The 14,771-nt window shown below is 42.4% G+C and overlaps 1 protein-coding gene across 6 annotated transcripts in view; it reads right to left on the reverse strand.

The window, feature by feature from the left end:
* The window catches only part of LOC145340905 (SLAM family member 5-like), a 30,188-nt gene that overhangs the window by 4,974 nt on the left and 10,443 nt on the right, over window positions 1-14,771 (reverse strand). For 4 of the 6 annotated variants that reach the window (XM_080185460.1, XM_080185459.1, XM_080185461.1 and 1 more), the window contains 4 exons: window positions 11,747-11,851; window positions 4,013-4,372; window positions 2,299-2,580; window positions 1,523-1,619 (listed from right to left, as the gene is read on the reverse strand). In XM_080185460.1, the coding sequence (XP_080041586.1) occupies window positions 1,523-1,619; window positions 2,299-2,580; window positions 4,013-4,372; window positions 11,747-11,795 (788 nt within the window). In that variant the 5' untranslated portion in view covers window positions 11,796-11,851. Of the gene's footprint in view, window positions 1-1,522; window positions 1,620-2,298; window positions 2,581-4,012; window positions 4,373-5,548; window positions 5,662-11,746; window positions 11,852-14,771 lie in introns of those variants that run through there. The other 2 variants (XM_080185464.1, XM_080185462.1) reach the window with 2 other exon arrangements.

Raw genomic sequence — 14,771 nt, forward strand, 5'->3', positions numbered from 1 at the left:
CATGAGGTTTTGGGGATAAGGTGAGATGGTAGGGGTGGGCCTGGGTAGGATGTTACTTCAGAGATTATGTGCAGACTTGATAACTTCTACACTGTAGGAATTCTACGGTGAAGAGTCTGTACCCCAAATCTGTGTGCAGCATCAGTCCACACTGAATGTGAAGAGATCTAAGTTTCCACACAATTTCCCATTTACATTGCTTCGCCTTAACTGTGTTAATGCATGTGTGATGATTTTTGATGCTGTATCATTGATGGAACTAAGAATATAAAACAAGAGGATCTTGAGCTTTCTGGATTGGTGTTTTGGTTTCCAGAATTTGTTGAACAGCAAGAATTACATACTCATTTGATTAATGATTATCTTAATGAAATTGAAGTTTTAACACTAGAGGAAACCTTATTATTAACATTTAAGCACCACTTGTGGAACTTATTTGATTTTAACCGGAACAACCCTGATAATTCCCGACTTGGGTCGCTGTCTATATGGAGTTTGTACATTCTCCCTGTGTCAGCGTGGGTTTCCTCCGGGTGCTCCAGTTTCATCCCACACTCCAAAGATGTGCAGGTTAGGTGGATTGACCATGCTAAATTGTCCTTTGGTGTCAGGGGGACTAGCTAGGGTAAATGCACGGGGATATGGAAATAGGGCCTGGGTGGGATTGTGGTGGTACAGGTTTGATGGGCTGAATGGCCTCCTTCTGCACTGTAGGATTTTTCTTCTTTTTCGTCTAATTAAAAAAGTGAAACTAACTCCTTGCAGACATTTTTTATACATTTACTTATTGTATGAAGTGATGATTTCTTAATAATTTCAGTGTTAACAATGAATTAGGTTAACTTATTTTTCCTGAATAAAGCTATCTTGTCATGTCTCTGACTAAGGCAGGAGTCTTCCAGAAATACAGTGAATAATCAGACTAAGACTACGCTTAATTGCAATAATCAGAAAGCAAATCACAGAGATTTGTTTGTAAGAGCTATGATTCACATTTTAGAAAGCTAACATCAGATCATTGCTGCCAGAGCTGTTAAGTTTAATTAGCCATGATGTGGAGGTGCGGGCTTTGAACTGGGGTAAGCACAAGCACAAGCACTAAGTTTAATCAGGCCAGAATTTTACTGTCCTGCCCACCACAGGAATTGCAGCGGGTGAAGGGCAGACCATGGATATGTCCGTTGACCTTGGGCAAGACTTTACAGTTTTAGGGTGAACAAGGCTATAAAATTTACACCTCTGTAGTTTTTTTTCAAAAAACATTGTCAGAATTCAAATGTGGGACCTAAAAGCTCTGTATAATTAGGAATTGAGTATCAGATCATTTGCTGTAAGAAAAAAACATTCCTGACATGATAACCTCTTCATGTCTTATTTTAATCAGTCAATAAGTGTTCTCATCACTTTTTGTTGTAATTACGTTTATGAATTACATCTCCAGTTTCTTTACAAGTAGTACCACACAGTGAAGCATCTTTGCATTTTTCAAGGGTTTCATGTTAATTTGAATGGTAGCACTTACCACTTCTTAGCACAGGGAGTTTTCCAAAGGTACGCAATAGTTAAAACCAGAACTGTCATCACCACAGAGACCAGGACCATCAAACTGTTTCTTTTACCTAAAATATATTTAACAAAACAGGAGTATACAATCCAACTAATCATTGTAAATGCTGGCTTTGTTAGAACAATCCACTTAATCCATATCCCTGCCCTCTCCTCGTCTCCTTATTGTTCTAACATTCATCTACTCTTTTAAAAGCCTTTCTAGATTTTGCATTCACCCATGTTTCTGGTGAAGCATTCCACATGTTGAAAATGCATACCATTAAAAAATCTTCTAACCCCTGCCTTTACTCTGTTCATGATAAATTTATTCCATTGCTGATGAGTGGGAATATTTCTTCCTAAAGCCCATCATAGTTGTGAACTTTATTGTGAAATTCTCCTCTAGCATTTTTTATTCTAAAGAAAATAGCTCCAGATTCCCTTGTCTCTTTTCATTATTATAAGTTCTTATTCCTGTTTTCATCATTGTTAATCCTGAATGAACCCTCTCTGCATCCTCAACATTTGTCCTAAAGTCAGGCAGTGGTGTGTTATAGTGTTTACGGTGCTATATAATGCAAGGTATTGTTGTGCCTGCCAACTATAGAAGCAGGCAGATTTTGTAGCCATGGATATCAAGGCATGTATGCATCATAACGTCATAACCACACATTCTCAGCTTAATTCCTTTGAAGGAAAACCATAAGTAAAGTTGCTGTCATAGTGTAGGTCATTTTTGCAATTTCTCACCATTGGAATTGATCTTGTTACACAGGCTGACAGTCACCAGGTCGCTGGTTGCATTACTGACTGGGTTCTCTGCTATGCATCTATACACATGTTGCTCCTCTTCAGTAACACAGTCTATCACAAGCACTGTCACGTTATGTGTCTCACTGAGAACTCCAGAGAAAGACAGCTTTTCCCAGTGAATCAAATAATTTGTTCCTTTGGAGACAGAGCAGTTCAAAGTGATATCTAGTGAACTCACACAGTTACCAAGAATCGCTGTGACAGGCTGGGAAACTGGCTCTGCAATAAATAGACAATAATTAAAGTACACAACATAGTCATTACACTTTAATTAATGTTGTATGTTGCTCTGTGAGACATTGCTGAGACGATGATTAACGAAAACACAAATGCAAGGCGTTTTATTTTGTGTTTTAAGTGGAGTCATGTTATAGCTTGAAATTCCACCTTAACAGACACCTAGACATTAACTCATTCATGGTTTTGGAATTTACAAATGCATCCAACTGATGCTTTATGCAAGAGGCAATGGATCTGTTGAGAACATGCCACCAAGATTGTTAAATGCCCAAGGAGTTTTCTTGAGCTTCTCCCACTCCACAGCCGACTTTGGCAGATATAAACTTCATTTACATATGCAGAACTCCATCAAAATTCTGATAGTAATGGCAATTGATTGGGAGTTTACCAGAGGAAATTCCCTATGAGTAGATTGTTCCAATGAGAGGGAAAGGAACCAAATGATAAAACATGAGATGGTAAAATTATCAACTTAGGTAATGTTCAAGCAGCAGTTTTGGGAAAGAGATGGAAAATATTTATAGAACAAAACAAAATGAAGTGAAATATTTTCATTTTCAATGTTTTCTACATTCCACTTCCTCTTAGACAAGATTATTTCAACATGTTTACCTGGTAAAGGCTGAGGGTCATGTGTATTTTTTTTAACAGTTATAGACTTTGACTCTTTGGCAGCTCATCACAGAATCACAAAAACCCTACAGTGCAGAAGGAGGCCATTCGGCCCATTGAGTCTGCACCAACAACAATCTCACCTAGGTCCCATAAACCCACATATTTACCACACTGATCCATCTAACCCACACATCTCGGAATACTAAGGGGCAATTTAGCATGGCCAATCAATCTATCCCACACATCTTTGAAGTGTGGGGGTGGAACCGGAGCACCTGGAGGAAACCCACGCAGACACGAGAAGGACGTGCAAACTCTGCAGAGTCACTCAGGCTGGGAATTGAACACACGTCCCTGGAGCTGTGAGGCAGCAGTGCTAACCACTGTACTGCCCTACTATCATCAACTAGCTATAACTTTTAGCAAACTGTTTTCACATGCTATAGGCCTCATTCAGATTTGCTTGGTGGTTGTATCAGCATTTGCTAGCTTTGCGTGAGTAAACTGAAATCTGGCCGGATTTGTCTGTGGCGGAACCTATTTAGATCAGTGGATCAGCGGGACATTAATGATGACCTAATTTTTTTAAGTACGTTGCAAATCATAAATTGGTGCAAATGTCCATACTGAATTACTGCTATTAAGTGAAGTAATTGATCTAGTTTTTAATAGAGAAACTATTTGCGAACAATCAAACCAATTTACATCATGAGTTCTTTCAAACTTCAAAACAAAACATTGTGTAATGTTTCAATGTTACTACAACCTCAAAATTAACAGAATTTCCAGTACTAACCAAAAACTTGTATTCGGAAAAAACTTTCATCACGATTTTTCAGTTCTGTCCCATAGTAGTTGATGTGTATTTCATAATCCCCAGTGTCATTAACGTGTACATCATTCAGCATCACAAAACCGCCATAGATTCCAACTCTGTGTTGATACAGTGGGTGGACAATGTGCAGCTTCACTGGATTATTGGATTTCCATGTAAAAATCTTAAAGGGCACCGGAAATTTCATTTTAAATGTTACGTCATATTGATCAGTGTCTTGATGCTCTATTGGGAACAAGACCTGGTCTCCTGCATGGGCATTAGTGATGGTGTCAGATTTGGCAAGTAATGCTTCTCCACACACTACAAATATATGAAATGCTGGAAAACACAAACATAAATTGTGAACATCATTTTTTTTTGCTGGTTTTAAAATAATAAAATGCATTGACTCATAATGAGTGAGGGTGGAATGAAAGGTAGGCATCTGGGATCTTTCTCATAGTTGAGCTTTCTTCAAGACAAAATATCAAAAGATAAGAAGTTAGGAAAAACCTCAATCCCCTGTGACAGATTTAGTAATCTATCAATTTAACCAAGGGGTTCACTGGTTAATGGAGTCTGAAATTCTGTACTGGTCAACTACATTAATTCCACAATTTCAATTCTGACGATAATGCCCTGGCAATTGTGAGTGGGGAAGATTTCTGACCCTCTGTCTTTCTATTCAGCACCTATATTCTTCAGGTTTAGCTAAGTGGATGTGTTCTTATGGATAGAGAGGTTACACACATTGCAAAGTCAATGTTACATCTACATTTGTCAGATCTTGCCCAGTTATCCAAACCATCCATATCCTTCTGTAGCTTCTCTTCACAAATTACTCTCCTATCTATCTTTGTGTCTTCATGAGACGTCTTATCAGCAAATTTGGCAACCATACGATGGGTCCCTTCATCCAAATCATTAATGTAAATTGAGGTCCCAGCGCTGATTTCTGTTGCACACCACTCATCATATTATGTGAACCAGAAAATGACCCATTTATGCTCCTGTTTCCTGTTAGCTACAGTAAGAAGTCTCACAACACCAGGTTAAAGCCCAACAGTTTATTTATAACAAACGCCACTCGCTTTCAGAACTGGCTCTTCCTTCATCAGGTGGTTGGGAGCTTTGATCATAAACAGGGCATATAATGACACAAACTCAATTTATATGAATAATGATTGCAATGTGAGTCTTTACAGCTAGTCAAGTCTTAAAGGTACAGACAATGTGAATGGAGAGTGCATTAAACACAGGTTAAAAAGGTATGCATTGTTTCCAGACAGGAAAGTTAGTGAGATTTTGCAAGCCCAGGGAATGACAGATAGTGTGACATGAACCCAAGATCCCAGGTGAGGCTGTCCTCATGTGTGCGGAACATGGCTATCAGTCTCTGCTCAGTGACTCTGTCGTGTGTTGTGAAGGCCGCCTTGGAGAACGCTTACCCAAAGATCAGAGGCCAAATGCCCGTGACTGCTGACATGTTCCTCAACAGGAAGAGAACAGTCTTACCTGGTGATTGTTGAGCAGTGTTCATTCATCCATTGTCGTAGCATCTGCATGGTCTCCCCAATGTACCATGCCTCGCGACATCCTTTCCTGCAGCGTATCAGGTAGACAACGTTGGCCGAATTGCAAGAGTATGTACCGTATACCTGGTGGATGGTGCTCTCACGTGAGATGATGGCATCCGTGCCGATGATCCAGCATGTCTTGCAGAGGTTGCTGTGGCAGGGTTGTGTGGTGTTGTGGTCACTGTTCTCCTGAAGGCTGGGTAGTTTGAACAAGGAACAAAGAACAAAGAACAACACAGCACAGGAAACAGGCCCTTCGGCCCTACATGCCCATACCACCCATTTTAACATTTTGAGTTTGCTGCAGACAATGAGGCTGAATGGTTGTTTGAAAGCAAGAAGTGGGGTGTAGGGATGGCTTTGGCGAGATGTTCGTCTTCATCAATGAGATGTTGAAACTCCGGAGAAGATGTCGTAGCTTCTCCGCTCTGGGGAAGTACTGGACGACGAAGGGTATTCTGTCCACCGTGTCCCATGTTTGTCTTCTGAGGAGGTCAGTGCGGTTTTTACATAAGAACATAAGAAATAGGAGCAGGAGTAGGCCATCCAGCCCTTCGAGCCTGCCCCGCCATTCAATAAAATCATGGCTGATCTGTCGTGGCTTAGTTCCACATTCCCGCCCTCTCCCCATAACCCTTAATCCCCTCTCTTATCAAAAACCCATCAACCCGCGTCTTAAAAATATTTAGCGAGGTAGCCTCCACCACCTCAACGGGCAGAGACTTCCAGAGATTCACCACCCTTTGAGTGAAGAAGTTCCTCCTCAACTCCGTTCTAAACCGCCCCCCCTTTATCTTGAGGCTGTGCCCCCTAGTCCTACTGTCCTTTCTGAGCGGGAAGAGTCTCTCCACCTCTATTCTATCCATCCCATTCATCATCTTATACGTCTCAATGAGATCTCCCCTCATTCTTCTAAACTCTAATGAGTACAAGCCTAGTTTATTCAGCCTCTCCTCATAGCTCAACCCCCTCAACTCCGGCATCAGCCGAGTAAACCTTCTCTGCACTCCCTCCAAGGCCAAAATATCCTTGCGTAAGTACGGCGCCCAAAACTGCACACAGTACTCCAGCTGCGGCCTCACCAATGCCCTATACAGCTGCAGCAAGACCTCCCTACTTTTATATTCAATCTCCCTCGCTATGAAGGCCAGCATCCCATTAGCCTTCCTGACCACCTGCTGCACCTGCAGGCTGGGTTTTTGCGACTCATGCACAAGGACCCTGAGGTCCCTCTGCACCGTCGCCTGCTGCAGTTTTTCTCCACGTAAGTAATAATCCTTCCTACCTTATTCCTACCAAAGTGGACCACCTCGCACTTGCCAACATTAAATTCCATTTGCCAGTTCCTGGCCCATTCGCCCAGCCTATCTAGATCCTTCTGCAGACTCTCCACACCCTCCGCGCAATTTGCCGTTCCACCAATCTTGGTGTCATCAGCAAATTTCGACACCATACACTCGGTTCCCTCCTCCAGATCATCTATATAAATGGTAAATAGCTGAGGCCCCAGCACCGACCCCTGGGGCACTCCACTAGTCACCAACCGCCAATCCGAATAGCACCCATTGACCCCCACTCTCTGCCTCCTATTTGACAACCAATCCTCTATCCACGCTAACACCCTACCCCCAACTCCATGCCCCCTTACCTTCTGCAATAACTTCTTGTGAGGTACCTTGTCAAATGCCTTCTGAAAATCAAGAAAGACCACATCCACCGGCTCTCCTCTATCCACCGCCCTAGACACATCCTCATAGAACTCCAATAAATTTGTCAGACATGACTTCCCCTTAACGAAACCATGCTGCGTCTGCTCTATCAAGCAATTCCCCTCAAGATGCCTCACTATTTCCTCCTTGATGACAGATTCTAACATTTTACCTACAACAGACGTTAAACTAACCGGCCTATAATTCCCTGCCTTTTGCCTGGCACCCTTCTTAAACAACGGCGTAACATTAGCCGTTTTCCAATCTTCCGGCACTTCCCCGGAATCCAGCGACATCTGGAAAATAACCACCAAGGCATCCACTATCACCTCCGCCACTTCTTTCAGAACTCTCGGATGCATTCCATCCGGTCCTGGGGACTTTTTGGCTGTATGATTTGGAACTGTCGATCGATGACTCTAGCGTCATATCCTGTTCTTATGAGGGCATCTTCCAGCATCTGGAAGTGTCTGTTGCTGTCCTCCTCATCTGAGCAGATTCTGTGTATACAGAGGACTTGCCCAAAGGGGATGACTTCTTTAACATGTTTAGGGTGGAAGCTGGAGAAGTGGAGCATCGTGAGGTTTTCTGTGGGCTTGCGGTACAGTACTGTTCACCATGAGTCCAAAGGAAGAAAATGTCATCGATGTATCTAGTGTATGGCATCGGCTGAAGGTCCTGTGCTGTGAAGAATTCTTGTTTGAACCTGTGCATGAAGATGTTGGCATATTGAGGTGTGAATTTAGTCCCCAATCACTGAAACAACTATATGATGACATCAACAAGTTCCATCCCACCATCAGACTCACCATGGACTACACTCGGAATTGGTTACATTCTTGGACACACGCACCTCCATTAAGGACGGTCACCTCTGCACCTCACTGTACCACAAGACCACGGACAACGTCATGATGCTCCACTTCTCCAGCTTCCACCCTAAACACGTTAAAGAAGCCATTACCTATGGACAAGTCCTCTGTATATACAGGATCTGAAGGGTGCCTGGCAAAAGGCAGGGAATTATAGGCCTGTTAGTTTAACGTCTGTTGTAGGTAAAATGTTAGAATCCGTCATCAAGGAGGAAATAGCGAGGCATCTTGAGGAGAACTGCTTGATAGAGCAGACGCAGCACGGTTTCGTTAAAGGGAAGTTGTGTCTGACAAATTTACTGGAGTTCTATGAGGATGTGTCTAGGGCGGTGGATAGAGGAGAGCCGGTGGATGTGGTCTTTCTTGATTTTCGGAAGGCGTTTGACAAGGTACCTCACAAGAGGTTATTGCAGAAGGTCAGGGGGCATGGAGTTGGGGGTAGGGTGTTAGCGTGGATAGAGGACTGGTTGTCAAATAGGAGGCAGAGAGTGGGGGTCAATGGGTGCTATTCGGATTGGCAGATGGTGACTAGTGGAGTGCCCCAGGGGTCGGTGCTGGGGCCTCAGCTATTTACCATTTATATAGATGATCTGGAGGAGGGAACCGAGTGTAGGGTGTCGAAATTTGCTGATGACACCAAGATTGGTAGAACGGCAAATTGTGCGGAGGGTGTGGAGAGTCTACAGAAGGATCTAGATAGGCTGGGCGAATGGGCCAGGAAATGGCAAATGGAATTTAATGTTGGCAAGTGCGAGGTGGTCCACTTTGGTAGGAATAATGGTAGGAAGGATTATTACTTACGTGGTGAAAAACTGCAGCAGGCGACGGTGCAGAGGGACCTCGGGGTCCTTGTGCATGAGTCGCAAAAACCCAGCTTGCAGGTGCAGCAGGTGGTCAGGAAGGCGAATGGGATGCTGGCCTTCATCGCGAGGGGGATTGAATATAAAAGTAGGGAGGTCTTGCTGCGGCTGTATAGGGCATTGGTGAGGCCGCAGCTGGAGTACTGTGTGCAGTTTTGGGCGCCGTACTTACGCAAGGATATTTTGGCCTTGGAGGGAGTGCGGAGGAGGTTTACTAGGCTGATGCCGGAGTTGAGGGGGTTGAGCTATGAGGAGAGGCTGAATAAATTAGGCTTGTACTCGTTAGAGTTTAGAAGAATGAGGGGAGATCTCATTGAGACATATAAGATGATGAATGGGATGGATAGGATAGAGGTGGAGAGACTCTTCTCGCTCAGAAAAGATAGTAGGACTAGGGGGCACAGCCTCAAGATAAAGGGGGGGGCGGTTTAGAATGGAGTTGAGGAGGAACTTCTTCACTCAAAGGGTGGTGAATCTCTGGAATTCTTTGCCCGTTGAATTGGTAGAGGCTACCTCGCTAAATATTTTTAAGACGCGGGTTGATGGGTTTTTGATAAGAGAGGGGATTAAGGGTTATGGGGAGATGGCAGGAATGTGGAACTGAGCCACGACAGATCAGCCATGATCTTATTGAATGGCGGGGCAGGCTCGAAGGGCTAGTTGGACTACTCCTGCTCCTATTTCTTATGTTCTTATGTTCTTAAATGAGATGAATTGCAACAGAAAAATCCAGATGCTGAAAGATGCCCACGTAAGAACAGGATATGACACTCGACTCATCGATTGACAGTTCTGCTGTGCCACAGCCAAAAACCGCACCGACCATGTCAGAAGACAAACACGGGACATGGTGGACAGGGTACCCTTCGTCGTCCAATACTTCCCTCGAGCAGAGAGGCTATGACATCTTCTCTGGAGCCTTCAACATGTCATCGATGAAGAGAAACATCTTGCCAAGGCCATCCCTACACTCCCACTTCTTGCTTTCAAACAACCACACAACCTCAAACAGACCATTGTCTGCAGCAAACTACTTCAGGAGAATAGTGACCATGGCACCACACAACCCTACCACAGCAACCTCTGCAAGACATGCCGGATCATCAACACGGATACCATTATCTCACGTGAGAACACCATCCACCAGGTGCACGGTACATACTGTTGCAACTCGGCCAATGTTGTCTACCTGATACGCTGCAGGAAAGGATGTCCCAAGGCATGGTACATTGGGGAGACCATGCAGATGCTACAACAATGGATGAATAAATACTGCTCAACAATCACCAGGCAAGAGTGTTCTCTTCTTATTGGGGAACACTTCAGTGGTCATGGACTTTCAGCCTATGATCTTCCGGTAAACGTTCTTCAAGGCAGCCTTCACGACACATGACAGTGCAGAGTCACTGAGCAGAGACTGATAGCCATGTTCCACACACATGAGGATGGCCTCAACTGGGATCTTGGGCTCATGTCACACTATTTGTTACCCACTGTGCTTGCAAAATCTCACTAACTGTCCTTTCTGGAAACAGTACACATCTTTTTAACGTGTGCTTAATGCTCTCCGCTCACATTGTCTGTACCTTTAAGACTTGATTAGCTGTAAAGACTCACATTGCAACCATTATTCATGTAAATTGAGTTTGTGTCGTTATATGCTTTGTTTGTGATCGGAACTCCCATCCACCTGACGAAGGAATAGTAAATTCCTAAAGCTAGTGGCGTTTACTACCAAATAAACCTGTTGGACTTTAACCTGGTGTTGTGAGACTTCTTACTGTGTTTACCCCAGACCAAAGCTGGCATCTCCACACGCTATTAGCTAGTCATTCTTCTATCTATGTCAATACGTTATCTCTACACCATGAGTATTTATTTTCTGCAGCAACATTTGATGAGGTACCTTATCAAATGATCTTTGAAAATCTATGTACCGTATACCCATTGGTTCTTTGTTCAGAGCACCTTTAATGAACTCTAACAAATTAGTTATACAAGATTTCCCTGTGTGTGTTTAAGCTTCTGCTTTCTCTGCAATAGGAGGGCAAGCAGCTGAGATGGCTGACACGACCAGACCATTTTGTAGTTCATTCTTCCTCCCTCTTGCTCCAACCAGCTTGCAGGTTTTTGAACCTTGTTTGCCTGAGATCACCATGACCACCTGAGATGTCCCTGATGCAGACAGAGACATGTTGAAGGAAATTAACTCCAAACTACTGTCTTCAGAAGAACAACCAAATCAGCTGGCCATACCATTAAACTACATGGGCATGGAAACCATCTGGAACACAAAATTCATCCTGAAGCCAGTCAAGTCACTAAACTCCATGAGACATATACCCTTTTTATTTATCTGGACTCTTAATTTGATTAATCTATTCTTCCCCATTCTGTAATCTGTTAGTTTGCTTGTGTAAAGCGTATGCATAAAATTCGGATCGTATTTTACTGTTTTAGTTAGATTGAGTTAACCATAATAAAACTAACGTCTTTCTTTGCGAAACTCAAGAAAATCTGGCTGATTGTGCCTTTCATGATCCCAGCACATTCAATGCTCAATGAATTCTCAAGCACATCCTTTTCAGAAAAATCCTGTTACAGTTAAAATGGGAGTGGGAAAAGTGTGGAGAATTCAACCCCTTCTCCCTGAACTGAACACAAAGAAAAGGTGGCTATCATTAACATGTATTACCTGAGGCAAGTTTGAAGATGTGAACATGAAATGAATTTGAAAATGTCATTGTACGTACTGCACCAAATGCCCCTTTTCTTTTTTCTTCGAAAAGATTGGCTGATCCTAAAGGAGAGAGAAAAGTATCCTGACAAGGCAATATTCTCAGCAGACTATTTGAGCAGTGATCAGCTACCTAAACATGAATAAAGTGAGATTTGCATTTTTATAGCACATTTATGCCTCCCAATTCATTCTCTTTTCATGTTGTATCCTCAGTGTCTGAGGGTTGTTAACCATGATCCTACCCAACCCACCTTATAGCTGGCTGGAGTCATACTTAGCACAAAGGAAGATGGTTTTGGTTGTTGGAGATCAGTCATCCCAGCTCCGGGACATTACCTCAAGATTTCCGCTGGGTAATTTCCTATGCCCAATCATCTTCAACTGCTTCATTAATGACCTTCCTTCCAGCATGAGGTCAGAAAAAGGGGTTATTTGTCGATGGGCACCAGTTGCGGCTCCTTGGATACGGATGCAGTCCATGTCCAAATGCAGAAAGCCCTGGAGAATATTCAGGCTTGGGCTGACAAGTGACAAGTTAACTTCCACATCACACAAGTGCCAGGCAATGACCATTTCCACCAAGAGATAATTTAATCATTGACCTTTGATATTCAATGTCACTTCCATCATTTAATCTTTCATAACCAACATCCTGGGTGGTTGCCATTGACCAGATACTGAACTGGGTTAGCCAGTTCAATACTATGGCTACAAGAATAGATCAGAGGTTAGGAATCGTGCAGCGAGTGACTCACCTGCTGACCGACGACCCCCTCCCCTCCCACCTCACCTTCCACCCAGCACCAACTACCAACTGGACTGCAACAGTTCAAAAAAGGCAGCTCACCGCCACCTTCCCAAAGGCAATTAAAGATGGACAATAAATGCTAGCCTAACCAGTGAAGCTCCCATCCCTTGAATAAATAAAAATAATTGAAGGACTTGTGAAATTTAGTCACTGTTGTAATGTAGAAATGCAGACAATTTTCACACAGCAAGATTTCACAGCTCAATGTGATCGTGACAAAATAGTCTGTTTTTCCTATTGTAATGAGGGAAAAATATTGGGGATTATATTTGGAAATGGAATTTCAATGGAAAAGTAGTACACTCAGAGTTACAGATACAAATGAAATTGTGACCAAGGTGTATTAACTGATCCACAAAGCGCTAGCCAATTGCTATGAAAACTCATAATTGATTTTCATCATTCCAGTCACTATGTCCTTCTTTGTGAACATAGAACAATGGTCATTTTGGTATGTTTCATTCTTTAATTATTCAAATAAAATGATGCTTTTATTCTATTCAGAATCCTGAAGTCTGATGATGTGGAAGCACTCCTAGAATTTGATCCCAGTGTTCAATGCAAATAATTCTATTTAGTTATGGAGATAATGCCAACCAATATCTGTACCAGAGTGAAGGTTTTTCTTATTCATTGATGAGACATGGATGTTGCTGAGTGGGCCAGCATTTGTTGCCCATCCCTAATTTTCTTGAGTCAACCACACTATGGATCTGGAGTGACAGGTTGGCCAGACCAAGTAAGGACGTTTCCTTCTCTAAAGTGTTTTGCAATAATCAAAAATGATCTCACAGTCATTGGACTTAAATTCCAGGTTTTATTGAGTTGAACTTACAATCTGCCATGGTGGGATTTTCCCTGGATTGCAGGTCCAGTTACAATACTACTATGCCACTGTGTCACAAAAATCTAAAGAAAATTGGTCAGTTCTGGTTGAAGAAACAACTGGAAGCTTGTTTCAATTTATTAGTGTTTTCTTGTACTGCTAAAAATAATTGAGGAACTTGTGCCTTGACTATCACAACTTCCATCTAAGTTCCTAAACTTTGGGAAATGAAGAGGTGAATTTTTCAATACTGCCCACTGTGGGAATTGTCATGGGCAGGATGGGAAAATTGACGGACCATTTATAGGACTATAGTTCTCGGATAGGAATTTCTGGTCTCAGGGTGGGTGCGACTGGAAAATCCTGCCCAAAGTCCACACTATGAGGTTGAAGCCTGTGAACCTAATGTCATGAAAACAGAAACTATACATATGTATGTTCTCAGCAGCTTGGTTTGATATGGTGAGTTTGAATTTCAGGTATTTCAGGTGTTTGACTAACTAAAAAATAAATCCACATTAATACTGTTAAGATCGCCAAAGAACTTGATAGCTCTTTAAAATAGATGAAGTTCCCAGCAACTGACATGAACAACTTTTGGATAAAATTTCATAACTAACACTTTTACTGTAACAAATAATCTGAAATCAACACATATCAAACATTACTTAATAGGCAAATAATACACCGACTAAAGAAAAGGTACTTCTGCATTAACTTATTAACATAATCAAGATGCATCTTACTGGTCCCTTTGCTGTTAACTGCACTGCACTCCTGGAGGATGTGTGGAAATATAGATTAAGTCCCAAGTTATATCCACATTTCCAGTAGACTCAGTCTCCCAGACATGAAAGGTCAAGTCATCCAATATTCTTTAAAAATGATTTACCTCACTCTGACTATTCTAGAACTGACCTCCACAGCAAGAACCACTTCAGCGACTCCTCATTCCTTGGTGGCACCTTTTATGTCTACTTTTCAAGCAAAAATAACTCTTACCACCATCCTGCTTGGTCGCTAACATGAAAACAGCATTTTCTTTGCTTTTCACAGTTGAAGCTTCTTTTGCATCTCTCTGCATGTCTCCAAAAGAGCAATTGTCCCCTTTTTCTCTGTCACAGTGTGAATGCTTTTGTTTGATACTCTAAATGTCTTTGTTTGGGTTTCTTTCCCTATGGCAAGCAGGTCACATGGATCTGTCATCTTGCAAAGGTTTGGTGTGAGCACCAACCTTCTATCTAGAATATTCTGTTTCACCTTCAGTTAAAGGAAAGATTTTAAAACATGACCATGTTGTGAAGTTTGTAACAAATGCGTTTCAAATGATGGTGGTTCATAGTCAG

Source organism: Carcharhinus amblyrhynchos, chromosome 3, assembly GCF_965287045.1.
Source record: "Carcharhinus amblyrhynchos chromosome 3, sCarAmb.v2.hapA, whole genome shotgun sequence".
NCBI lineage: Eukaryota > Metazoa > Chordata > Chondrichthyes > Carcharhiniformes > Carcharhinidae > Carcharhinus > Carcharhinus amblyrhynchos.